Here is a 26,670-nt window from a genome sequence, read left to right as displayed (position 1 = left end):
GCAGCCGCCCTCTCGCCGGGGCCGGACGCGGGCCAGGAGGCCCCCGTCGCCTGCGTCATCACGCAGCTGCTAGGAGACGCGCGGGGCGGGGCGGGGCCGGCGGTTGCGGCCGTTACCCGGCGCCTGTCCCCTCCCCCTTCCCCGGAAGGGCGGGGCGGGGCCGCAGGCGCTGTGGGCAGCCGGGAGCGGGGTGCCCCCGGCCGGCTGCCTGCGTCCAGTCGCGTCCCGTGCCTTCCCCCGACGGCGCCTCGTCTCTCGCGCCTCCCGCCCGCCCGCGCCCGCGGGGCGAAGGTGGCGAGGAGCTCTTGAGCGAAGCCCGCAGGCAGAAGTGGCGGGGACAGGCCTGGCCTTGTTCGGCAGTGGCGGAGGGAAGCGGCGCGTCTGCGCTGCGGCCGCCGTGCACAGTGGTGCTGTGTGTCCTGGTTAGGCCCGAGGAAAAAGACACCTTTTCTTCAGCAATAAGGGCGGCGCGTGCTACTCAGGGCCTAGCTCGTAGGATTTATTGCACAACTCTAAGCCTACAGATGTACGTTTTCCCTCAGCTTTTTATGTGATAAGTTTTCTCTTTCTCCTGCCAGATTAGTATGCTTCATATAAAAGCTCTGGACTTAGTAAACCAGATTGTTCATTGGGGACAAGCAAAAGAGAAGCAGCTTGACTGCTGACCTAAAGAAATAAAGAAAAAACGCTAGAGTCAGTGCACTTGATAACAGGTAAGAAATGTCAAGGCCACCCAGGAGGCAATGGAGAGGAGGATAGAGTGACAGGGAAAAACTATAAAGCTAAAAGGTATTGAAGTTTGATCTGATATGTGTGAGGATTCTCACACTACCAGCAGACTCAAGCTGATAACTTAAACGGATTTCAGAGTGTTACCTGTCTGCACATAGAATTTGATTCTGTCAAACAAAGTATTGTTCTTAAAGGACAAGCTTATCACTAGCATCTTTGCAGTAGTGTGTGTGGCTTTTTGCTCTTTATGCAGAAGAGAACAGTTAAGATATCACATAACATCATTTTATGGAAAAGTAGATCTAGGGCAATTCAGAACTAGAATTTAACTCAGAGTTTGCATTGCTTTGCTTACGTGGTTTCGTTGAATATACAGTTTAAAGGATACCTGGTGATTCTGAAACAAAATTAATTAAATCAAGTTTTCTTCTAGTATATTTAGTTCTTGATCTCATTGCCAATTTCTGGTACCTGATCCCCTAACAATTTGCTTTTCATTTTAACATCTTTCTCTCTTTCCAGGCTGCTCCGTGGAAGAACTCACACAAGGGCGTGCTGCAGTGACACTGGAAACTTCTGGCAAATATGGAAAGGAAACAGCAAAATAATAACATTCTAATCCTCTGCAAATATAATCACCTAAGAGGCCACTGGTATCCAGACTGCTTAAAAAATTAAGAGTAACATAGTATCTTGATTGTACTTCATTGCGTATCTAAGGCTCTGTTCATCAAGAGCTCTGTGGACAGAACACTGTAAATGCAATGAATTCTACTGAAATATACAGGAATTCCTTACATTATCAAAATTCAGCATTTGGATAGAGTCAGGCTTGGTTGGACCTTCAGCACTCATCAGATTTAGAATTCTGACTGAAAAAGCACACCATCAGTTAGATGGCACGCCTAACAGAGATTGCGAAAGTCTCATCTACATTAGGACTCCCAACATTACAGCTTAACTAATGATACCACACATTTTTACATTTATTTACCTTTTGTTATAATTAGTTTGAACATACATTCTATAGCAAAAAAAATATTCTCTTAAATCCTTTTTCATTAGTCTGTCCAGGGTTGTTCATAATTTTCAACGAACACTATTCCCACTTCTCTGCATTTTACCAAATTCTTTCAATGGCATCTACAGCAAAAAACTCAGTATCTTGCATTTGCATTTTCCAGTTAAGCATTCACCCTTCCTCTACTTTTGTCTTTGCTAAAGGACCATATACAGTCTTCATGTATTTGCATGTTAATACACTTGGGTAGAATTGTAAGCCTGTGGCAGGTGGCATATTCTTAAAAAGACTGAATTGTCATTTGTTATTCTCTTTTGATATTTCATGTCACATTTTCACATCATGTCAAACAAATAACTTGTAGGGTGAACTAACATAGACCTAACCACAGAATCCTAAGTTAAATAGGGATGTTAAACATTGAGAAACTAACTAAACATAAACCCGAAATAATGGACAAAAACACGACTAATTATATATGAAGCATGATTTTTACAACTGTTGCAGCAATTTCCCTTCAGAGTTTGTTTCCTTTTTTAAGCAAGTTACAAAACCTGCCATCTTTTCAAAAGAGTTAGTTTTGCTTTCTTGATACTTGTGTTCCAAATTTTGAAGTTAAAACACAGAAGAGGAAATAGATTTTGTTTCATTTTCATATTCGAACAGCTAAAAATGATAGAAGCAGTTTTGTTGCAATTCCTTCAAAACTTTTTATCGTTGAAGTTAGATTTGTTGTTTTCAGCTGAAATGGAAATCAAATCACATTCTGTATTCAGGAGGAGGTGTGAATTATTTGCAAAACTTTCACAAGTAAGAACAAGCCTAAAGAAGTTACTCATTTAAGTCAAATCTGTAAAGTTAGACCCTCTGCATGTGTTTCACTTTTCCTTCTATTTTTGGAGTATTTCAGGATATAAAATTCGTAATGTTTAAAGATAATCACATATTGTAATAGTTTCCCTAACTTTCTTCATGTAAGCCTAGCTTTAGAGAGAAATGTATATTTTGGTTATAAAACATGCTTTCTCTTTAAATATGTGGCAGAAGAACACTCTTAGAGGAAACCTTTTCATTATTTTTAGTCATTCTCTGAAACCAGTTTCCTTGAGTGATACTTACTGCATACCCTTTTCTTGAAGGAGAGAAGAGGAACAAACACATGCAAATATGGCCTTGCATATGACTTAGCTCCTGAAAGGACACAATTCTAATTCACCCACTGTGAAAAAAAGGACTCCTCTAAGAAAAAAGGTATCTCTTTTTGGTTTTGAGGGGCCCTCTGGACTTTCGCTTGATAACTGATCCCTGGAGACACAGTAGAGAGCAGCTAACTATAAGATAATGCAAGAGGATAAAGCATTTCTGTGAAAGATTGCTTTGTGGGCACGTATAATTCACCATAAGCTAAATTCTGCCCTAAACACTATTCTTAGTGGAAGATGTACTTCTTTGATACTACCTTCTGTAATAGCCCCTGTGTTCTTGAACAGGTACGAAATGCTGCATTATAGAACTTTCCCAGAAGAAGGAGGTTAGAAAAATGTACATGGGACAGGCATTAGTTCACATTGCTGAGCTACTAAAAAACACTCACCCTCCAGCAACTAAGGCAGTATAAGGACTTCTACAGAACAGAGAGGAATAAAATCGGGAATGAAATCCCCCTCTCCTTGTGTATCCATAACACTGCCCTATTTCCTTTCCACAGTGTTCTCAAAAGACGAAATAAGCTGCAACTTTCCAGCTTTGTTCTGGGACCCTCTCCAAGCAGTACAAGAGGAGGACAGTGCGGAAGTCCACCTTACAGCCTACAGATTAGCAATGATGCTCCACCTGACAGCTTCTTGTTTTGTATGGTGAGTGTATGCCTGTGGAATATGCAGTGGCAATAAAACTCTGATTAAAAATGATGACATGATGGTATTGCTGCTACTGCCTGTGGTAGTAGCAGTGTATACACATGTGAGCCATATATAGTATATAAGGTTTTCATTAGTATTTTTAAAATGGGGTTGTTTTGTTGTTGCTTTTGATAGCTTCTGGTAGGTTTTCTGCAAATAAAGATTAAATAACCTTTTAATTCACTCTTTAATGAAGTTAGTTGCCTCCTGTCAACAGCAATGCGCATACCAGTCTCCATACTGTGTGCAGCTTGATGAAATATTCCAACCCTTTGAGTCCTCTCATCTGCGTGGCTCAGCACAGGTTGGTGTGGTTTTGATCTGGAGATGAGTAAATTCATTTCTTGCCAAGTTGACTCAGAGTTAAGTAGCAGCATGCGATTTCCTTTTAAGGATCATATGCCTTTCTCATATTATAGAATAAGAGCTAGCATGCAGCCAAAAATTATGTAGATGGAAAAGTAGGCAGGCAAGTGCAAGCTCTTGTGTTAACCATAGAACTTTTTGAAAATAAATTTTGAAATATAATTTATTAATAGGGAGTGGCTTAGCATAAATGGCAGTGTAGGGAACCACAAATTTACTGTCACTCTGTAATTTTCAGAGCCTCTTTTGCTTAGTGTAGGAATAAGTGGATAAATGTATGCCAGCACCATCCAATGAGGAAAAGAGTTGGTAAGAAAAGTCTGGGTTTCTCCTTGCTAAGCAAAATACTCAAACAAAACAAAACAAAATTAATCAAACTGCAACCTGAGTCAGAGGAAAACCTCAAAGAGTAGACAGTGCCAACCCCACGTTGCAGAGTGTCAGTGCATCTGCAGACAAAGCTCTTAGTGACTGTAACAGAGCCGAGATCGTGCAGAGTTCTTCTGTATAGGTCTCCATTAAGTTATACACCCCCACACTTCATTTTCTAATGAAATGCTACCTGCATAGTTTTTTTTGGGGGGGGGGTGTTTCCCACAAGACTATACCATGTTCAGAGCCAGATATCCTCCCTCTGTTTAACTCATGCCTGAACACAGTGAGATCTGATTTCATAGGAGCATTTGAGTATACTGTTATACAGATAGAAGATATGTATATTTATAATAAGAAGAAGCCAAAGTTGTGCCTTCCTGCATTTACCTATCAGCAGGAAAATAGTTTATAACTCCAACAAGAACATCTTACTTGAAAATCCCTTGGAAGTAGGGAAGTGTACTAACTTGAAAGCTTCTTGTAACAGTTTTTGGGGGGCACAGGGTGTTTTGGAAAATGAAAATTACCTCAAGTATTCTTACATTAGTCAAAAATGGAAAACAGCCCACTTGCCTCATATGTGTAAACTCACATTTCTGTATTCAGCTTTGGAGTTTCCAAACATTTAGACGAATTCAGAAATTGATCAGAAGTATTCCGAAGCAAAATTAAAAGTTTCCAGACCAGGTTCATGAAAGTACCTCCTCCACAGGACTTCACCTTGCACAGTGTTCAGGACTGCACAATGATTTTAGTGTGCCTGGGATCAGTCTGCGGAAGGTAGGCTTACTATTTCAAATAGATATTTTCATACATGTACAGATACTGTATTTTTCTGTTTCATGATGTCTATGGAGAGGAAACAGCGAAACTCCTGTTAAGGATCTGATAAAGAATATTTCAAGTTAGGGTCTCTAGAAGTTAAATATGTACTGATTAACAATATCTGATTTTAAAATGCAGCAAGGTGCATCTCTGTCAAGGCTCTTTTGCTTTGGATTGTTACTAAAAGTTAACGTTTGTGAACTTGTTTTTCAGCCCTTAGCTATATTTGTGAAAGTCAGGAAGCTTCAAAAGTCAAGGTTTCGGTAACTTCATTTCAACTGTACAGTACTTTCTCATCCTGCTTGTTTTTTTTTTTTTTTTCAATTTAACCTTTGTATGTTCCTGTTACTTAATCTGCCTTCACCAGCGTGACAGGACTTGATTACCATACAGTTTGCAATTAAAAGGCAAAAAGACATGAAAACAAACTTCTGGTGAAGGTGAAGATAACTAAATCTCTTTAAGGTCAACTGCTGAAATTTTGGAATTTCCTGATAGGAGAGCTCAACCTTAATGATATTTTTGAACCAGTTTTTGCACTTGAGAGGTATGAGTAAGATAAAATTACTAGGCTATTTGAATGCAATATGGAAATCAATGTCATAAAACTGAATCAAGTTTATCTTATGTATTTTTCAAACAGCCTACATTATCAACCACCAGAGACCTTGAAGAACAGGAACATTTAATCCACACACAAATATATGAACAAGAACCTTTTAGGAACTGTTTCTAAAACTCTTTAAATTACTCACAATGAGTGAAAAGTAAAATATTTCATTTCATTTGTTTGTTGCTAATTAATTTTTTCACTTCTTTCATCTTCATATTAGACAGTGAAGCTAAGACACTCAATTCCACTTCTGTTTCTACTCAGTTTTACTTCTGGGTGCTAATACAAAGTAATAGCAAGTTGTGTTTAGGTTCACAGTCCTAGAAAAGAATGTACAGAATTTAACTTAAAATCAGAAATTTATTTCAATTTGAAATACTATTACAAAAATATGTATTGTACTGATTTTTCACAGGTGCTAAATACTGACAGGTCAAACAAGTCAGTATGAGATGCTTTGGGTTATCAGTATTTTTGAAGAATCAAGTTACTTCAGGAGGCATCTAAATATCAATGTTGGTATCAAATGTGCACACTGGCAAAACTGTAACGTCACAACATTTTAAGTTAAATTGCTACACATCTTTAACATAGCTATTTTCCTTTCGAATCTTTTGAACAATTCAGTCAAACCTGGCAAAAGCATAAGGGTTTCACCAATAAGTAAACTGCCACAAGTTGTGTGGAAATAAGTAAAAGAGGAAAAGAGAAGACTGACTCAAGGAAATGCATTATTATGATCTGACCTACTATTGGACACTAGGCAAAATGAGAAAGGCATGTAGGGAAAGGGATGAACAGGAAGACACCATAGAAATCCTAGCAATTTGAGATGTTTCAGGTAGATTACAGAGAAATAAGTCACTATGAGTAAAATCTGATGATTCTAGAAGTGCTAGTGACAGCTAAATTGTACAAGGCAGATTGCTGTTAGACAGTAGTGGGGGGTGTTAACCTTTATCATCTTTAAAGGGACTTGGAACTCGGACCCTCCTTTTTTTGAAACACCTAAAAACTTCGGGATTCTGGACCTCACATGCAGCTCAGAACTGTCCAGCCTTTTTGAAGCTGTTGTCTGCCGCAAGCTGGGGATTTAAAAAGGTATGCTGCTATGTATCTGTGCAAGACAGCCAAGAAGCATTTGTGCTAGAGAGAGAGAGATCTGTCCCCTCAGCCGCCACGTGGGCGGCACTGGTTTCATTGTTTAATTTTGGGGTCAGACTCTACATAATTTTAAGTAACTAGTAACTTGTGCTGTTGCTCTGGAATTACATTAGTACAAGCAACATGAGACTTGAGCCCGTCCCTCTTCTTTTTCTCCTTTATTTTTAAATTTGAGTCACATAGGCTATGTCTTTTCTTCGTAATTAAAATAATAAATCAACATTCAGCTGGTTTCATTTCTCATTTCCAAAGAATGGCACCCAGCAGTTATTACATTGAAGAACATTGGTTCCTCATTCCACTTTTTGTAGTGCAATGGAAAGAAACCACACATTCAAGCTCTCAGAGAGAGCATTTCAGGATCTAGAAATAGCTTCCACAAACTCTTCTTCTTGGAGGAGGAAGATTTTTATATGAACAGTTCCATCAGGAACTCCCTGACACTGAGACAAACACGCAAAACAAAGCATGGAAGTTCTCCCTTAGGCAAAAAGGTATGGATCATTAGCCATCAAGCTTCCTAACCTGCCTTCCGTGGGACTATAAAACATATTGCATGTGAGATGCAGAGCAAAAAACAGTAGTTAACTTGGTTTGATCATCACAGGGAGTATTTTCAAAATATGCCCGTTCCCAAGATAAATTTCTTGTGAAGGATGAAACCAATTACAAGTGTTTACCTAATTGTTCAAAAGGGTACATCCAGCCCTCATAAACAAAAATGAAGGAAAGCTATTTCTCATTGTTTCCACTAAGCGCCTGATGCAGTGTGGAGCAGTGTGGTTTCTGGCACTCTTCAGGCTGGAGAGGCCACCACAAAAACCTTGCAATCGTGGCCCCTTGTGGAAACAGCTAGACCTGGGGGCAAAGCGTGGCCTCTGAGATGGCAGGGTTGAGCCGTGTGAGTCAATCCCTGCCCGTTTTAAGTATATTCTCTTCTGCTGTCCTCTGCTGCCACACGATCAAATCCCTCTGCCAGCCACTGCTGGAGAGCCTGGAGCTGCCAGCCACCCAGCCAGAAACATTGATAAAAAAACTCCACCGTTGCAACTGTGAAATTTGGAGCCAGTTTGTGCAGATGTAGCAGGCAACAGAAATACACGTTCTCCTGATTTGGTCCCGGTGGGCAACCATTTAGTAAAAGACAGGAGTAAAAAAGCTGGAAAAGACTGCCAAGAAGGCTGCTTTTACTTGGAGCCACCACTTTTCGGCTTCCCCCCAAAAGTGAAACCGACACATTATGCCAAACACACAGCTTGCTGAGTTTAATATTTGGCTAGCAGCTGTAGTAACACCAGCAGGAATTGATTGTCATGGGAATGGCGGGTGAGATACGGCTACTGATATCCTTAGCATCTGCATTTCTTGGTTTGTTAGACAAGCAAGTACTGCAAAAATATTTTAGCAAGCGTTGTGTGGGGTTTTTTTATTCCATATAAAATTTCAGCAGGATAAAGAGCAATATTCTAAAATAGTTTTTAGTACTTTAAGGAGATAATTGAAAGACAGCACTGTTAAATTCTTTACTCCCAGTGTGTGCTTCTGTCTCTCTGTGACTTTTATTCACTTTTTTATCCTAATCTTTATTCTCTGCCCTGCTTCCTTTAAAAAGCAGGTAACTAAGAAGTTGCATCCAGTCCCCAGAATTCTTACTCTTGAGCCAACATTGTCTTTGTATTGGAAATACTCTTTGTAGTAGAGGTAGTGAAACACAATCAGGGCTTTCACCGCTGCTAGGGTAGGGAGAGAAAATCCTGCAGCATTGCCAAGCAAACAGTGCTAGGTCTGTGTCCTTCACTATGGGTCCCAAATGAACGCCGCAGTCCTTCAGCTCTGTAAAACCCGAGCTGTATTTCAGGATTTTTACTTGTGTGTCCCATAGCCCCTTTCTCTTCACAAGAACACGCCCATTGTCAGCTTATTGCAAGACATGCCACCAGTTTTAAAGAAGGCCATGCATTTTGATGGCTGTCAGCAAGAAACTTTGATTTTGACTGTTACTCAGTAGTTCCTTGCTCCACTTTAAAACAAGGACGATTCAGCTAGAAGACTGTGACTTTTCCTCATTGCATCAGATAGGGCTGTCCGATCCAAAAGTAGACGTCGGAGACAGGAGATGAGGAGAACCCTTTGCTTCCACAGCAGGGACCACTGGGTAACATTTAGTTAAAAGGTCCCCAGTATATCTAGTAGCTTTTCCTTTTATGAACACAGGACAAGGGTCACTGCAGTGAGGCAGGTTGGGGAATGACATGCTGCACTAAATCACTGCACAAGAGAGAGAGAAGTCAGTGAAGTGAGTGGCCAGACAGACGGCCTGCAGAGATATCCTTGTGAGTGCCAGGAAAGAGGGACAGAGAAATGATCCATCAACTTAAACCCCCATAACAGCACGGTGAAGACCACTTTTCTAGTTGTACGATGGAAGAAAGGCCACGGAGCCAGCAGGAGGGAAGGCAGATCAGCAGCAAAAGATCCTGCCTAGCACTTAAGGATGCGCCACAAAGGAAATCTTTCTGAAGTGCAAACCGCAGGATTTAGTCTTTGCATGAATCTTATATAGGCAAAACAAACAAACAAAACCTACAAACAAAATAAAAACCAGGAACAGAACAGAAATAAGCCATGGTGATTTTAGCTTGTAGTGCCACAACATGTCTCGGACACTTGTGAGGTAAGAAAACTACTTGCACAGACCTGAGAATCTGATGATTTCTATTTTCTATCCCAGCTCCCTGTGGGATATGAGAGTCATTTCCTACTTGTGTACCCACAGGCACAACAGCATTTCTCCAAAACACAGACTTTGGAACAGAAGGATAAAATACACTATAAAGCCAAGAATTTCATTACATGAAAGCAAACAATGCACGTTTTTATGTCTGTGACTTGGGAAAAACAATTCAGGCAGTTCATTAATTAATAGTATTGTTCTTGCCTAGCAAATAAATAAGGTGGAGGAAATCAGTGAGGGATTTTACTGAAGCCTGAAAGGGTTTGAAAATGAAACTTTCAATAAAGTTATTTTATAGCAACTCATTCTTCAAAAGCTGGGTTACTGCTTGGAGGAGAAAATGCCATTACCATAATCATAGTTAAGTTTTTACTCTGTGATTCAGTCAGGCTAATGAGGTTTTGATCATTTCCTGTATGTTCCTTACAATGTCTCAACAGCTATACAGCAATTCCTGATCAAATTGCTCAACCTTCTTTTGTGTAAACCTGTGGGGCTGGGGAGAGAAAAGAAGGGTAATAGGATTCTGCAATATCGCTCCCTTTGGCTATTAGTTACACCCTCTTTTCATGCACACTTCTTACAGCAAATTTCAAGTCTCAAAACCATCTGCTTACAATGTTTACTTAGCTCTGCAAGCCAAAACAGATGTTTATTCTTTATTTATACTTCGAAACTGAAAATCAAGAAGAAAAACTATTCAGGCAGCTGCTACATTCGTCCTGTGACAAGATCAGGCCCAGATGGCGTAGCTTTAGACCATCACCCCCATATCACCCTCTCGTTGCGTAAGTTGTTGTTTAGGAGCACAGGAGTTGTATAATAGCCTGCTCTTCTACATACTGTGGAAAAAGCCAGATCTTTTCAAATAGCTCTTCTTCACTTTCAGTCCATACACCATTACTTCCCAAAGACCATAACAAGATCTTGACACCACTTCAAGGGAAAATTTACTACTAACATTAGTGAGGAAGGAGGAAGAAACGGGTATTTTTTAAAGAAAATGACAAAAACATTTCCAAAAGAAACAGGAATAACATTTTCTAGGCTCTCTTATTTAATCTCTGTGTATCTCAGATGTTTGCTGTGAAATTACATTACTTGCATTCTTTAAGTCACAAAGCACAATGTGATAATACTGGATAATACACCTTGGGCATGAATTACAGTGCAGATTTTCGCATTCAGTGCTGAAGAATATTCCTTAGCAGAATAGTTTTCCCTTAAATGCATTCTAATCCACAGATGTGTTTCTAAACATACACACTTAGGCAAATCTCACAGAAAGCCTTATTGAATCAGGCACCTTACAAATGCCTTGAAACACAAATAAGCTATAGCTTTTTTTCTCTTTTTTTCTTCTTAAACTTTGGAGATGTTAGAAAGAAAACATGAATTAACAATTGAAATTCATGCATATTTTGATCTAGACTGCCTGTCATAGTATTTTATGCCTAATTGAAACTACACTTCCAGACAGGTGGATGGGAATTGGTGGTGCTAATGAACAACCAGTCAGAACACCACTAGCTAAAGCAAATTTTTCTTATGCATGGAGGCAATTTAGAATTAGAAAAGCTTTAATTAACTTTCCAGGAGCAGTGCGGTTGCAATCTAGAAATAAAATAAGGATCAGTAAGACAATTGTTCTCAAATGCTGTTGCTTTCTGTGCAACCTGCACATGTCAGTGCCGTCCTGAGCCTGTCACATTATTTTGTATAACTGGATGCATCACTGACATACTAATGATCACTGGAATCAAGCCCTGAATCCCATCAGCTCATCCATGTTTATGCAAGGGTTACCTCATATGGGCCCTGTAGGTCTTCAACGTGGTTTAAGGAGTATTTGCTTCCTAAATTTGTTGTGCAAGCAGCACACTGAAGGCTGCCAGGAAAGACTAGCCAAGCTAACGACGACGAGCAGGGGGAGCACCAGTGGTCTGGCACACACGCAGCATGAGGACACACGTGCAAAGATGCCTGTCCACCCCGGGCAAGTGCAAAGGGCCAGCTCTCAACACGGTCACGCGTGCCCGGGGGGTGTCAGCAGCAGTGGTCTCATGCACCTCGTGCCTGTGAGCCCCCTGCCACCCTTCACCCTGATGTTACAAGGGAGGAGCTGCTTTTGGGCTTTGTTTCCTTGCAGTTATATCACTGATTGATACCAGTTTCTAATAAAACATTTTTCCTACTGTCTCAGTAGGGAGAAGATTAGCACCCATATATAACATCTGCTACTACAAATACACGACAAATCATTCTAACACATTGTCTTATAACAATGTCACAACTTCACTTTATTTATTGCAAGTACTATTTGGTCATGGTGATGCTCTGACAAATTGCATTATTTTCCTTCATTGCATGTACAATGCTGTCACAGACAGCAGACTTAACCCACAGACTCTCCTCCTTGCAGGACCTTCTGTCTTCTCCCACTGACAACACAAGCAATAGGTGTTTTTCAGAGCTTGATAGTGCTGCTCCTAGGTCGGACAGCAAGAAAAGTGTACATGGGGCACACCAAGAATGATCTTTTAAGAAAGAGCATACCAAGACCAAAGCAATAATTGCAAAAGTTGCCCTGCCACCAGTTGCGCTGGCACAGCAGCGTGCCTTTATATTGGGCATTCTGTAGTGATCCAGACTAAATAGAAGTGCTTTCTCCAGATATGCAAAATGAATGTGTGGAGACAGCCATACGGTATCACACAACCAACCAGAAACTCAAATTATTCCTCCTGAAGGCTGATGCTTTTCTTTCATTTCTATTTTTTCCCCCTGCAGCTATCTCAAGGACATGACTAAAAAACTGGGAGGTGAATGTCAGAGCCTGCAGGCAGCAGAAATACACCTCAGTGGCTTGAAACAAAATCCATTTGATTCTTAGTATCACCTGTGGCACAGGGGAAAGAGCAGAGGGTATCTATGCCCTAGCAGAGACATAACCACTATTTTGAAAATATTACCCAGGACAGCCATGCACTCACTGTTTTGGCCTGCCTAACTTACCTACTGTGTGCTTTCCCAGGCATTTATTTCACTGGTTTCCAGCTATACAACTTCACTAAACTGCACTGGCTTGGACTAAAGCAGTTTCACCTTCAGCATAATCTCTGCTACTCCAGAACCTCTCCTACAGCAAGTTAAGAATTTTATGATGTAAACACAAAAACTGCAGACAAGTTGCCATCATACCTCAGAAATAGAAAAGAGTTTAACAATGCATATTTCAAAAGTGGAAGCAGGTGCAGGGTAAACACATTTTGCAAATGCTTTTCACATCACCAGAATAGTAGCCTTTCCTGTTAGGCAAGTTTAAAGTAAAATGTCTTCCATTTAATCAGATGTTCTGATTAAATTCTCCTCCAAAATATTTCTCTGTGCTTTCTTGACCCTCTCCATATATGAATGTTAAAATTATTTCAATTAAAATGTACATTATAAAGTACTTTTGTTAACTAGTCCCCTCCCACACCTGTCCCTCCTTATTGTCTATCCTTAAAGCTTTCCGTAAGCAGAAAAGTTTCACAGCTTTTACAGCAGATGGGTATTAGCAGAGCTGTTCACCCAGAAAGATGAACTGAAGTGCTGAGGTACAGTTCAACACTGTACTCAGTTAAGTACAGAATTATTTACATACAGCTGACCAGTTCAAATACAACGCATCAGAGACTTAAATCTACCATGATCAACTGAGATGAGTCATCTCCCAGTAGATGAGTATCCTTTCCATGAAGTCTAATACTATGAAGACTATGAATTGTCCTCATCAAAAATTAAGTCCCTTTGTCCAGCTCCAAAACTAAACTTGAGCTATCCTGCTGCTTGTGGGATCAGTCCACAAAAAAAAAGGTGTTTATCCATGTTCTGCAAATAAATAAATTTTATCTGCAGAATTTCCAAATGAGTACCTTTCACAAAATGTAAATACCAAACAATTTCAAGAAAGCTCTTACCTAAAGCCTCTTCTGGAGTTGTTTCTGTTTCTCCAGAGACTGACTGTTCTAGAAAGTATTTCTTTTATACATACATACACAAACACACACACACACATATACATAGATATATATATATACACACTCCCTCCTGTAAAGCAGTCAGCAGTTCTGAGTCATAGCAAGCATTTTGTTGCAGACCTATGCAATCTAATTGTTTTGCCTCAGCAGGGCTAAAGGTTAGCTACCTGACTTTAACACTAAAGTTTGGTTAAGCACAGGTAATTTTATGACAGAATTACTCTACTGCTAAGGAATCTGCTGCCTGGGCAATGCATTGTCCTTTGCATGTTTGCTGTAAGTGGAACATTTGGAAATGTTGCCAGAACTTCAAAAGTTAAAAGCTTTAAAAAGTTTAAAGGCAATAAAGCTTTTAACTTTTGAAGTTCTGGCAACACTTTCCAATTTTTATTTATGCTGATTTTGGATTTTGAAAGTGTGAACTGTGCTCCAAATTTGTATCCTTATTAGCGTAGGTTTTATGTTTTTACTCTGGTGGCTACTAATCTCAGCTTGCATATTTCACCTTTTGGATGGTGAAACTGGCTTCCTGTGTTTACAGTAATTTTTATTTGGAGAGTTTCAAGCTTTTTCATTGTATACATGATGAAGGGGAGCAAGGTAAGAATACTTCCATGCCCACCAGCTTTTTCCAATGTAATTTTATATTTAAAAAATACAGAGATTCAAAATCTTTATTTTTGATTCTACCATATTAGTTGGAGTTTCCTCATCTGTAACTTAAGTTTTGGAAAGCTACTAAATATAAAAAGGGCCACCCCCTAAGACACAATCCCCAAAACCACTCTTTTCACAAATCAGTTCAAAATAGCTGTTTATCTTTTAAATTGCCAGACTATAGGGCTGGTGGAAAAGGTCTTGTTTTTTTAAAGGGAGAAATAAAATCTTGTTTAGGAAAAAATACTTTATTTTTCCAAAACATGTTTAGACAGATTGCAACAAGAACAAAGTACAGTACAAAAATGACTCACAGCCTCCAATAGCTCACAAACCACTAATGAAATTCCTACCTTTTTGTCAAAGTTCTATTTGGGTCCAATATACATTTTTCATATTAGAGAGGTAATGCCCACTCTACAGTAGCATTGGATAAAGTTTGTAAGACCATTATAACATAGTCACTAGTACTTGTCATATAATATACCAGCTTTTGACATGGATTCATTTTACCAGAAACACATTTCAGTGTGCCTGGCCTGAGGTCCAGTATAAGTCACTTTCCTTACGTCAGGAGTTCAGCATTAACTTCAGCAGGTTTGCCTGGAATCTACCAAAAGCCTTTCTTGGGTAAGTCTTTTTATTCCAATATGAACCTTTAGTACTGGTTAATCCAAGCAGTGCCATCCACCATAATCCCCTTTCCAGAATGGAGCAGATGCACTAAATGTGGTGGCACAAACTGAATATATTTCTCTCCCTCAAAGCCTGCAAAGCTTTGTTGCCACCTTTCACAACCGGTTGTAAACTGTAGCGTCTGGCATGCCAAACAAACCTGACAGGAATATACAGAATCATTTCAAAACTGCAAGGAGATTTCTCCTGCCCGTCTTTGCAGAGGATGCTAGAATAAAACAGTATGGGCTGTGATCTCTTCTGCAGCATTCTACCATTGAAGCAAATCAAAAGGCAGAGAGTTTTTCTCCTCTGCAAATCTGTAATTTAGCCAACTTGAACAGGAGTGAAGCATTTGACAAATTCTATACACATACAGTGTACGAACCAGAAATTATTGCTCCAGCTTGTACTCTAATTTCCATGCCAGTATTATCTCTGCAATTACCTGAAGAATCTAATGTTTCTGTTGTGATCATTTATTTTGCACTGCAAGTCTCATTTTGGTCAATCTTGTTTTCCTTCTCTATCTAAACCTTTCAGAAAAAGCTAAGAGTGAAGACTGTAGATACACATAATGACAAGTAGAGCACCCACCACATTTAAGGCTTGAGGGCATGGGAAGAGGGGCACAAGAACGTAAGAGGCACCTGAGTCCCATGCACTGGAGCACAGTGCAAGAAGTCCCAAGCCAGCTGAGACTCTGGCCAGCCACGCCATGCAGCACAATAGTGGCACTGTGTTCGTACACAATACAGGCCTTAACAGCCTGAAGGCAGCTTTATTGTCTACTTGCAGCAAGCTTGGGTACCTCCGCACTGGGATCATCGCTGGTTTTCCTGGTTCCAGAATAAGCACAGGGAAAGGCAGGTTCTCACATTGTTATATCAGATTTTTGCAGTGTTTTTTGCCACCCCATTTCAGAAAGTCTGCAGATGTTTTATCTTATTGTTTTACTTAGGTTGGAAAATCCAACGCCGACGCATGTCATTAATACTTTCTCCCCACCCTTGTGCTCCTCCTCAGGGGACTTCATTTCAATTTTAAACATGATCTGGAAGAAGCTTCTCAGGTGTCGCAGAAACTCAATTCTGAAGGAGAGAAAACAACAGAGTATAAGAAACAAAACAGAAAGCTCATTAACAGTATCTCCTAACATTGACTCCGGTAATGAACACAAGGTCTGGCTCTGTGAATAGAGCAGAGAAGATTGCTTAGTACTTAGTACATAGAAATGAGTCTGCAGGCTCAAATAAAATAAAATCAAATCAAATCTCACTTGCGTTATGGAAGTGGCTAGTGACCCCCTGCTGAAACCACTGCCCTAGCTGTATAAGCAGAGCAAAAAGGAATAACCTGTAACATAGCAAGGCAAAATAGTGAGGGAGGAAGAAAAGGAGGAGAAAGAGGAGGCATGGCCAAGTGAGGTCACTTACCCATGAGGCTGACTCTCCATTACAGCCAGAAGAAACTAACCAGCTCCTCCCCCACTCCCATTGTTTTAAGCAGAAATAAATAGAAATAGCCAAAAGGTTGGCCTTGGATGCATGCTTTAAAAGGAGAGATATCAGATCCTAAAGTATGTATTTGGTATGTATTACAAACTCCTTCACTGCTAAGTTAATGCTTCTTTAGACTCACTTTCAGACTCAGGATTCTGTCTGTTTTCTTTCTTCATTTTCAAAAAAAAACCCCCAAAGCAAACAAAAAAACCCCTTTTCTTTCATCATTTTAGAATTAGAGGCATGAAGAGACTGACTAGACACAATGGTCCTAAACACAGACTGACTGGAGGGAGAACAACAGAAAAAGTAACGAGCAGTATAAAAAAGACAGAGGACATTTCTACCGACCTGCCCAAAACAGGGAACAAACAACTACACTGAAAAGCTACAAACAGAACATTGCTACTTGCTCATGACAGGATTCTGGTCTTCTCTGGTCATGGTCACTAATAAGTCTGGAGTCTCAAACTAAGGTTTAATCTCTTACAACGACTGGCATGTGCCCTTGTTAGATGAAGTTTAACCTTTGAAGAGAGAGTATGTGCACATCCACTCCATGCATTTGTTTGGCTGGCAACCTGGAAAAAGCCGCTGCTCTGCAAGCTAAGAGCATGTCAGTCACACATCATGACCCTAAATTAAGAGAAAGCACCCACAAAACGGGAAGCAGGAGGCCAAGGGGGTAGAACAGCCCCCACTGCAACATCACAAGGCCTCAGAAAGCCTCCCGGCAGCTCCAGGAAAGTCTTGGGAACAGGAGCGCTTCGGGGAGGAACCTCCTATGACAGTGAAAGCAGGAGCAGGAATTGCCTTATCTGCCTCCATGCTACGTACACCTTTCTACCCCACCCCCTGGGTTGGTGACCAGCTCATCACAGACACCACAGCTTGCATCTCTCAAATGACCGGGCAGCTTAAAGAAAGAATTAGAGAGTCTTATCATCCACGACTCCCCAGCTGCACAGTTGTTAGAATAAGCAAACGGGCGTATGCTGGCACAAATACTTCAATAAAGCTGACAGGCAACAAGCCCCATACCAACCTCCCTTCTAAGCTGGGTCCTTTCCCAGAGCTCTGGCAGCATGACAAGAAAGCACCCAAGCCCAAAACATCAGGAATGAGGAGTGCTGAACTGCAAGGAGGGCACCAAATACACTGCAGAAATGCCAAAGGCAGCATGGACCCAAAGGCTAGGGCACAATCCTACAGGCTGCTCAGCAAACTCTGTAACGCATCTCTGGGATCAGTTCAACCTGTCTGTACCTCCCTCTGTATGCATATGATTTATTGTGCTTCCTCTATCTCTTCTTCCTTTTGAATAAAGGTAGAATGGGGGGAAAGAAAAGCAACAGGGCTTTGCCACAGCCTCCGGGTAAATCACAAAGACTTAGGAGAGTGGGAGAGAAGGACAGGCTGCCTAGAGACATTGAGGGAGAACTTGCAGACAGTGAGCCTGGCTCTGCCTTGCAGCAATGAAAACGCAGGTGGCAGGAACTCTGCAAAAGGAGAAAAAGGAGAGGAAAACAGTGAAATCTGACAAGGTGCTGTAGAGAGGGAGTTTGTATTAGCTTGAGGCTGATTAAGATCAGGTGTGGGAAGGTTTTACATCCCAAACAATAGAGGCAGCACCAAACGTGCATGGAAAGACTGGGGGACAGACTGGGGGAGCAAGAGGTATAAAGCAGTTTTATTTTGACTAAAATTTGAACTGTATGTTTGAGCAAGCACAAGGCAGAGCTGAACATCTTTCCAGACCCCTGGAGAGCAGAACGAGCCAGATGAGAGATTTTGCTCAGGGCCTTCCAGTTTCAAATTAAAAATCATTGTACTAGCAAAAAAAGAAAGGAAAAAAAAAGTATAAAAAAGTCTGTTTACATAAGTGCCCTCTTTTCCCAGAAGCCTGTTAAATGAAATAAAGAGGTACATATCCACTTCACACATTTTAGCTTACTGTCAGGGCGAAGCAACCAGCTTGCAAATCACTGCTGCCAGAGGAGACCATGGCACTGACAACAGCTTCCTTATTCATTTATGCTTAAAATAGAGCTCACCACCGCAGAGCTCACGCAAGCAGCACCCAGCCACACATATGGTGCCAGGGGGGCTGCTGCAGCCACGCAGCCATCCCCCTTCAGGTTTGCCCTAGATGTGCTGGCTAGAAGAGGAGGTTGTCATTCAGGGAGATGGGGGGGGAGCATGCACAGCCCCAACCTGCAGCTCCTGGATGTGCCTGGTGCCCCATGCCCCATCCAAGAGCCCAGGGCATCCCCAGTGCTGCACCCCATGCCGTGCCAGGGAAGTCTGTAAGTTAGGGAGTCCACTCAAAGGGGATGGTTTTGGACACGAGCAGGTCTCTGGTTCTCCGTGTGGGAGCGTTTGTGCCATGGCGAGCCCAACACATTGCAAAGCTCTGAGGATGGTGAGTTAGGCATGCGCTGACGGGCTGATTTCTGGTGGTTTCCACAGAAGTGACAGTGGGAAAGAACAGTAGAGAAAAAGCAGCAGCAGCCACAGATGGGCACATCCACATAAGCAGAGGATGCCTCCCCCTGCCTGTCTGTTGTCCAATCAAGTAGAGACCTCCGTTTGGTTTCAGCCCTCTTCTTCCCTTTTAATGCTTTGTGTACGTGCTGCTGCTCTGCTTTGTCTAGTTGTCCTCTACCCTTTCAGATGGTCCTGCATCATGCATTAAAGCTTCAAAGCAATTAAAAAATGTGGTTTGTTCAACTTTCTCCAGAGGAGGCAGGAGAACTTTCTTTTCCTTCCTAAGGCCACTCATGCCTGTAACAACAATTCCCCTTTGCTCTCCTTCTCGTATCCTCTGGTTCATCCTGTGCCTCCTCCCATTCACCTGCATGCCGAGCAGCCTGGCGTGAAAGATTCCAGTCTCTTGCAGGATTTTAGAAGTGTTATTGTGCACAGTTCAGTGTGGTGGCAACACAGCCAGCACCCTGCATTTGATTTTAAGTTCAGCTTGACAGATAGGTGCTCACTTCTGTAACATCCAGAATATAAACTAAGAGGAGAAAATCCAAATGGCCACAGGCCAAGTGGTCTTTCTAGGGTTGGAGTCACCAGCACCATGCAGGACAGCCCTGCTCAAGACATGGCCCCCATAGCTTCAGCAGGGGCAGAGGAGTGTCTCTCAGGTAAATACGCTATTAAACTTGGAACATGTTTTCTCATTTTGATGGACATGTTCCAAAGCACCACATCCCCTCACAGCTGCATCGTGCTAGACAGGGAAGTTGGCCTACTGTAAATGGTCTATAAATAGCTTTGGATTCTGTGGGGTGAAAGTGTTAAATGCAGAGAAGATGTCACAGTCCCAGGAGAGAAGAGTAGGGACAATGAAGTGGAACATGACAGTATTGTAATTTAGTTCAAAATTGTTCCAAAAAACTGTGCATCTGTTGAGTTGCTCTGGAGCCAGACTTCCCAACCCTTAACCAGCTGCATTAGTTAGGGCAAGGGGTGCTGCAGACAGTAACACAAGCTCATGTGACACATGCTGATTCACAACATCTGCTCCTGACCTTCCTCCCAGCCATGCACCCCAGCCTGGGAGAAGCAACACCCATTTGGACCACCATGTGAACTTACTTTTCAGGAATTACTTTTCCCCTATGCATTGGGAGGCTTCCCCTTCTCCCCCTAAAAGTCTGACAGATGTTGTTTCCAAGGTATCAGGAGTTTGATAGCACTGAGGTGATTTCTAGCTATCATGTGATGGCACCACCATTCTTCAGTTATCACAGTACTGTACCTTTCACGTATACAGCACCGGTACCATGATAACCGAAAAAGGACAGTTCATGGTCTCATCATTTGGTTATCACTGTCAGATAAACAACTCTTCACCCCTGTCTTGCTCAAAGAACAACAATTCAGTCTCTGAACAACTGTGGTCTAGTCACTCACTTGTGAGCCAGCTGGAGTAAATGAAATTCTTGATACAGGATGCACTTTAAGCTAACCTGTGTGTTGCAACCAGCAATATGAGAAGGAATATATCCCTTTTCTCTCCTCTAAACCACTACCAGCCACAGAAAAACTTTTACTAAAAACTGAAGCTAAAAAACAAGATAGAAGTCCACTGCGTGAGAGGGCTAAAGCCCTGAGGTTGCAGATAGCTCCATGAATTGAACTCCACAGCCCTTTCCTTGGGGCTGTATCTTTGGCGTGTGGCTAGCCATTCAAAACACGTTCCATTTACTGCCGGAGCTACAGGGAGACCACTAGGAAAACACGGCAGTGTATGCTAGGCAACAAAAAGCTAACTGATGCAGACATCCAATCCAAGACCAAGATCCAACAATAAGCCCTAATTTTAATTGCCTCAGAACCAGGAGGAACATATAACAGTAAGGAAATCATCTTCCAACGTGTACAAATAAACAAAAGGTAACTTTACTACATGTCTCTTTTGAAGGCAGCACAAGTTGTTCTATTCATAGCCACAGACAAAGTCTTCCATATACAAAAACTAGTTGTGTGGTATAACTAGCAAACTAAATGAGACTGGGTAATCAAGCTGAACAAAACAACTTACGTGTATGGAGACAGAGGTCCCAACAGGACTTTGGAAACATCCTGTTGTCCAAGGGTCATGAGGAGCAGAGCAAGGCTCTGGTTTGTTGAGTCTACACAGCCTCCCTGAAAACCAAAATGTTTTAATAATTAATCTCTGTACAAACCAGAAATTGGGATGGGAGGAGAGTAATAAAGGAGAAAGATTTACTTAAAAGGTGGAATAACTGCTATAACTGCTCTCAATTTTTAAGGGCCAAAGAGATAAAAATCTAGATTTTGTAACAATGACATTAGTTTCACAAGGCAGGTTAGGAAAGGAACATAAGTAAAAAAAAAAAAAATCCAGTAACAATGTCATGTTAAGAACCCTCCCCACTCTTCCAACCTGTTCACTTCTAACATCACAGAATGAAAGCAGTGAAGGATTTCTGAACTTTAATGAACAGCTTCAAGCAGCAGGGAGGAGCGAACTTCTGCATTTCACTCTTTGTGGTCAACTGAAAAGCGATGTTACTTTATAGTTCATATGCATTTGAAGGCTATTGATGTAGCTGAATTGCAGCACTTTAACATTTTAAAAGTGACATTTGGAAAAACAGTTCAGCTATAACAGCCTCAAAACAGCACATTAAAAGTTGTTTCCTACACCTCCACCAAAGCTCCTACTGCTAGTTTTGTGTTTTACATTTGCATTTCCCCCCTGTATTTATAATAGAAAGAAATGTATTTGTTGCTATGTGAAAGAGTCACACAAAATTATGTAGAACTACAAATACTACACTCAAAATAAGTGAAGAAATAGATGCAGGGAAAATTGTTTTGTATGTGGGGGGTAACTGATGAATATGTAAATTGGAATTGGAAGGCTGGTTTGTTTACCAAATCTGAAAATAAAATTAAAAATTATTTAAAATTAAATTAATATATTAATTCAAGATTTATGTAGAGAGAATTTACCAACTATGACTATGCAAACACACTGAAAATTGAAAAAAATATCTGGCATAATATTCTTTCGGATTTTCCTCATATTCATTCTGGTCCAAAGCCATGAGAAATCTGTGAACAGTTTCCAACCAAATCAGAGGCCTGATGCTAAACCGTCTGAACAGAATCTCTAGAGAGCAAAACTGACAAGTAACCCTTTTTGAACTCTGTAACAAGGCATACCAACAGCTTTGAGGGCAAGGAGCAGCCTGTCACCATTTTAAGAGGTATCATTACCATCCCAAAAGGCAAGAAAGGGCCAAAATGAAGTTAGGAATACATAGATGAAGAATACATAATGTGACAACTTCAGTGTATTTACTCAACGAGAAGGGAGAAAGGAGGGCCTTTCCTAGCAGAGTTACTGAAGGTTTAATTTTCTAGATAGCTTTGCCTCAGTGTGACAAGTCTCAGCTCTGTTCTGAAAAAACTGGACATTTCATGTAATGAAAGGATGTCCCTTCATTACCTGCCAGCTCCACGGCCATCTAGAAGCTGCTCTGCTGTCTCCTACAGCAGCCCTTTTGGTGTTAACTGTGCAAAACTACCATACCATAGTGGGGTTTATGCGTTCAACCTAATGTCCTCTATGGGACCGAAGAAAACTGTGCTCTGTCTTGCCTGAACAAGGCACCTGCAGAATTTGTTGGTGCCATCCAGAGCAACAGTTCTCACCGGCTGCATGAGCAAATCTGAAACATCTCCAAGAAGCAGCTGAGAGTTTGGTAAGAAGCATTTCACATGCAGGCTCTCTGTATTTATAGTCAGTGAGCCAGCCACCAAAAATGCTCTTTACCACTTGCTTGAAGACATTACCTCTTCTGGGCTTGTTTTTTTTTTGTGTGTGTGTGTGTGTGTGTGTGTGTGTGTGTGTGTGTGTGTGTGTGTGTGTGTGTGTGTGTGTGTGTGTGTGTTGTGTTTTTAAGCTGAAAACATTACAAAACATCTGTTTTTAAGACCCAAATTATACAGAGGCTTTAGTCAGCATGGAGATGACCACGTCCTGTACCACACAGCAAAACATGATATATCCATGCATTTTAACTACTTACATAAGTCCCTCTTGCTGCAGTGAGTCAGAGTCATCCTTTCTATTGTTGCGCATTAGCAATGCACTGTTATGCCCACTCCCACATAGGCAGTTGCCATACAGGGAAATGATTTGCCTGTAATCAAACCCTGAGGGAGCAGTAACTTCTGTCTAACGAAACACAAGCAAATGCCTCTCCCAAGGAGGCCAACTTTTTTCTCTCAATCCACCTGCTGCTTACTCGAGTGTCCAAAACCAAAGCAATCTTCCCAGTAAAACTGGGATGGGTGAAAGTCAGAGCCAAAGTATTGACATTTGTTCCAAAATGGCTGACACTCATTAGCAGTTCAGATGCAGCTTCTAGACCATATTACTTCAATTTGCGGCAGCTTCTCCATTATTGTTCCCACTGACAACACAACCAGATGCAGCACACAATTAGAGACACAGACCGTTTAAAATCCAGCCTGTTTTGAAATGTTTGAATGACAAATACCACAGTCTACATGCACTACAAAAATAATTCCAGATATTGGACAACAGTGTTTTGAGGAGGATTATTCTTCTGAGCTTGACTCTAGGTTTGATTTAGCCTTGGCTGTGTTTTGGTATAGGCACAACTTCCTTGCTTGCCTGTGCATACATACTTCTGCACCTCAAGAAACCTGAGGTGCTTTAGTCATCTTACCTCTGGCTAAATAAGACCTACCCACTCCTGTCCTCTCAAGCCCCCATAACAATTCACCCTTGCCTTATGAAGTAGCTCAGCTTTAAATAGACATTGCACTTTCCTCTGGTTCTCCTGACTGCAAGAAATATAAACCTTCAACCCTTTTCCAATTCTTCTAGGCCTTCTCATTCTGCCACTCACCATTTACATAAAGTTCCCATAACTAGCACCTTTCAAAGACAAGAGGAAAGTTCATGCTGGCCTTCAACAATTAAGCTCAGATAGGATTTGTAAAGACAATGCTAATCACTCCATCTCACTCTTTCAGGGCCACTGTAATTTGCACTGTGCCAGCTGTTATTAGTCTATTAGGCCTGACATCCTTCAGTCAATAAATGTACATAAACCAAGCTCCACTGATTCTGAGCAGCACGTCCTCTTAAATTTCTTTTTGAAGGCTTAGGAAAGGGACCATTTAGCATTAAGCTGTCACTGTAGCAGATGCTTCAGGGCCCCTTAAACAATAACAAACTCTGGTAGGTTTGTGGGTGACTTTGACAGCTAAAACCCTTCTGCAGTGAATCATCTCCAATGCTCCCAAGATGCCCCTTTCTGATCAACCCTCTCCCCATCTCCTGGAGCACAGCACCTACAGCCAAAGGCAGAGTGAGAAATAGTCTTATGCAGTAAAACTCATCCCCAGTAGGAAACCTAAGCACAGGGAGAGAAATTCACTCTTGAACCCTGTATTCAGTGAGCAACCAGTGTAAAGGGAGCAGGGCTTTAGGACTTCCTGCTCAGAGCAGCCTGTTCTTGTCCCAGGCATGGTTTTGCCAGGATGCAAATTTTATACTGTTTCATTAGACAGCGAATCCATAAATCTAGGCAAAGAAACTTAACAAACAGTTTCTTCAACACAAGCAAACATTGCATACTTTTCAAGGGGTTTTTATATCCTCTCCGTGGTCAACACTGGATCACACTGACCTAAGTTAAAGAAAGTGAAGTCAATGACAAAGTCCATCTTTCCAAATGCCAGGCTAGGGCTGCATGTGAATCTGTGTGCCTGTGACGCACAAATTCAAGAGTGCACTCTGAAAACTACAAAACAAAAGACACTATTGCCTACGACAGAGGGAGCAGGGAATGCATGAACACTGAACGAGGGCTGAGCATCCAGTAGGTGAGCAGCACTGTTACCAGACAGGCTCACAAACAACAATTTTTCTGTGGAGAACTGCTGCAGGGGAGGGCTGACAGCAGTCCACGCACTACTCAGCACCTGCGAGTCCCTCTTTGGCCTGATCTGAAGAGGCTCACAAGGAAAAAGACCTTCCAGAAGAGCCTGCTGTGCCACGGCAGATCACAGCTAACAATCTCATTCACTCACAGGAGAACTTAATCTCCAAAGACATTTAAACTTGATGGCCCATCACTTTAACATGCAAAGACTTGCCTGACCCAAGGATTCCCTGTTTCTTCCCCAAATACATTTCTCTGCTTTTCTCTGAGATCCTCACTATCCTGGTCTGCTTTGCAGAATTTGACTCATCACATTCAAATGGCTGCAATTCATTACATTAGTGCAAACAACTGGTCATGGCCTTTCCAGACCTCATTTTGCAGGTTCTCTGGCATCTGTCTCTGCAGAAAGTATAATATCTGGACAGATTCCCTCACTTGTTTCAAACTATCAAGTGCTGGATGGCTTTCAAAGGAAAATAAGTAACTACTGCTGCTGACAAAAACATGAGGAAATAGGATTTTTGATGCCTCCTATCATCTGACTATCCAAACATCTTTTCTGAGAGGTTTATGCAAAGCAACAGATGTACTGAATTTTAGTTCTTTTTCAAAGACTGACACTGCAATATTTTACAGTTCATACCATTTAAATAAAAATAGCTGGCTGTCACCATACTCAATTGCTCCTAGAAACACACAGATGTTTCATCACAGTGAGTACCTGTTAGCCATGTATATTCAGGGCTGAACTTTCAAATGCAAGGCATCTCAACTGTCATCAGGACGAACATTTGTTTATAGCATCTCTGTTAGATAAGAACTCTGGGTTAGAAACAATTCCTCGCAATTTTGCAAACACACGACCAGTCTGGACAGTCAGCAGAGTTGCTGCAAACCTGTAACTGTACCGGTAATCCATGGCTGTCTGGATGACACTGTCCTTCATAAGGACCTATGCAGCTCAGTTTGGGAAGGAAAACAGCAGCTTTTCCACTGCTTGCATCTACGTGGAAGGGGAGGGCTAACAATTTACCTGCGGGACCCAAGGACTGATTCAAGAGAGAGGGAAAACGTAGTGTCAAAGTCTGTTCATAGCACCTAGGTATTTGCATTCCCCCTGTCCTCTAGCAACATGGTACATTTAAGACTACAAGTTCCAGACATATATGGAGTGGAGGAAGGAACATTTTCCTTCAGGAATGTCACAATTATATTTGAGTTCCAGCATATACTGAAGAAACAGAGACAAAGTATTAATGGAAGACAGAATGAAAAATTAATGGAATATTAATTGAGCAAGTGGGCAAGCTAGTTATTCAAACTGGGAAAGAAGAAGGGTTTTTATCAGGCAAAGCAAAAGATAGCATAAACACAGGTAAGTGAGCTAACACAAGCATGGATGTAATGTGTGAGACTGAGAAGCAATTTTATAACTAAGTTAACTAATACAGAATCTCATTAATGACATTTTAATGTTTTTTAAGTCCTACCAGGTTACTTCCAATTCAAAGCAATTAATTTCTTAAGCAGAGCACAATTTGTAGATGGCTGCCTCCTAAAGGCCAAATATGTGTTGTCAGTACTAATAGCTACTTATTTTGACATTTGTTGAGAT

General features: G+C 41.3%; 1 protein-coding gene and 1 long non-coding RNA gene across 3 annotated transcripts in view; one reads left to right on the top strand and one right to left on the bottom strand.

Moving 5' to 3' along the window:
* Window positions 1-162: 162 nt before the first annotated feature.
* LOC112981644 (uncharacterized) lies at window positions 163-7,217 on the top strand. 2 transcript variants are annotated; one of them, XR_010386110.1, is made up of 6 exons: window positions 163-526; window positions 1,255-1,385; window positions 2,893-3,004; window positions 3,462-3,609; window positions 3,872-5,175; window positions 6,806-7,217. It is a non-coding gene; the product is annotated as an uncharacterized LOC112981644 (long non-coding RNA). The 2 variants fall into 2 exon arrangements; XR_010386109.1 differs by having other exon boundaries at window positions 3,462-5,175.
* A 7,420-nt stretch (window positions 7,218-14,637) lies between these two features.
* Window positions 14,638-26,670, bottom strand: part of RCL1 (RNA terminal phosphate cyclase like 1) — a 30,034-nt gene continuing 18,001 nt past the window's right edge. The window contains exons 8-9 of the mRNA XM_026097499.2: window positions 21,143-21,246; window positions 14,638-16,176 (exon numbers count right to left, since the gene is read on the bottom strand). Coding sequence (XP_025953284.2) covers window positions 16,026-16,176; window positions 21,143-21,246 — 255 coding nt within the window. The 3' untranslated portion in view covers window positions 14,638-16,025. The remainder of the gene's footprint in view (window positions 16,177-21,142; window positions 21,247-26,670) is intronic.

The sequence above is a fragment of the Dromaius novaehollandiae genome, chromosome Z, assembly GCF_036370855.1.
Source record: "Dromaius novaehollandiae isolate bDroNov1 chromosome Z, bDroNov1.hap1, whole genome shotgun sequence".
Lineage (NCBI taxonomy): Eukaryota > Metazoa > Chordata > Aves > Casuariiformes > Dromaiidae > Dromaius > Dromaius novaehollandiae.
This window is presented reverse-complemented; position numbering and strand designations above follow the sequence as displayed.